Source organism: Sinocyclocheilus grahami, unplaced genomic scaffold (genome assembly GCF_001515645.1).
Source record: "Sinocyclocheilus grahami isolate Dianchi unplaced genomic scaffold, SAMN03320097.WGS_v1.1 scaffold3564.1, whole genome shotgun sequence".
NCBI lineage: Eukaryota > Metazoa > Chordata > Actinopteri > Cypriniformes > Cyprinidae > Sinocyclocheilus > Sinocyclocheilus grahami.
In genome coordinates this window covers 6,352-6,899 of record NW_015508668.1, presented here as the reverse complement: position 1 = coordinate 6,899, position 548 = coordinate 6,352, and the positions used below count along the sequence as shown (strand labels likewise).

At 50.9% G+C, this 548-nt stretch overlaps 1 protein-coding gene across 1 annotated transcript in view; it reads left to right on the top strand.

Annotated features, from left to right (window-relative positions):
* The window catches only part of LOC107576351 (mitogen-activated protein kinase 8B-like), a 3,038-nt gene extending 2,780 nt beyond the window's left edge, over positions 1–258 (top strand). Inside the window, exon 4 of the mRNA XM_016262547.1 lies at positions 110–258. Within this exon, the coding sequence (XP_016118033.1) occupies positions 110–258 (149 nt within the window). The remainder of the gene's footprint in view (positions 1–109) is intronic.
* The last annotated feature ends 290 nt before the right edge of the window (positions 259–548 follow it).

Genomic DNA, 548 nt, shown 5'->3' with positions numbered 1-548 from the left:
CCCCAGCGACTTAACACTGCTTTTGTGCTCCAGGGCCACATATGTCCACGTTCACGGTGTTTCAGCAGTACCTGGCTGATAAACATGGTTTCTGTTTCTCATAGCACAGGTGCAGCAGTGAGCAATGACTCCCATGAGCCCTCGACGTCCTCGTCCTCCACAAACGACGTCTCGTCCATGTCCACCGACCCCACCCTGACCTCGGACACAGACAGCAGTCAGGAGGCGCCCGCAGGACCGCTGGGCTGCTGCAGATGACTATCCTCCTCCTCCTCCTCCTCCTCCTCCTCCTCCATCCGCATCCACCCGTCACGCCAGTCTGGAAACACGTCCTCCTTTCTTTCTCAAACTCTCACGTTCTTTTGAATTGACAAAGTGTGAGAACGGAGGTAAGAGTTTTTGAGGGCATCTTCAAAGCTCTTACACCAAACCAGCATTTCTTTGATTGCTTTAGTTTTTGCATCTGATTGAAGCTACTGCTACGGCATCTTGCCGTTTGGATGTGGAATGATTTGAGTTTACTTGTAAAGATGAATGGGGACTATAAA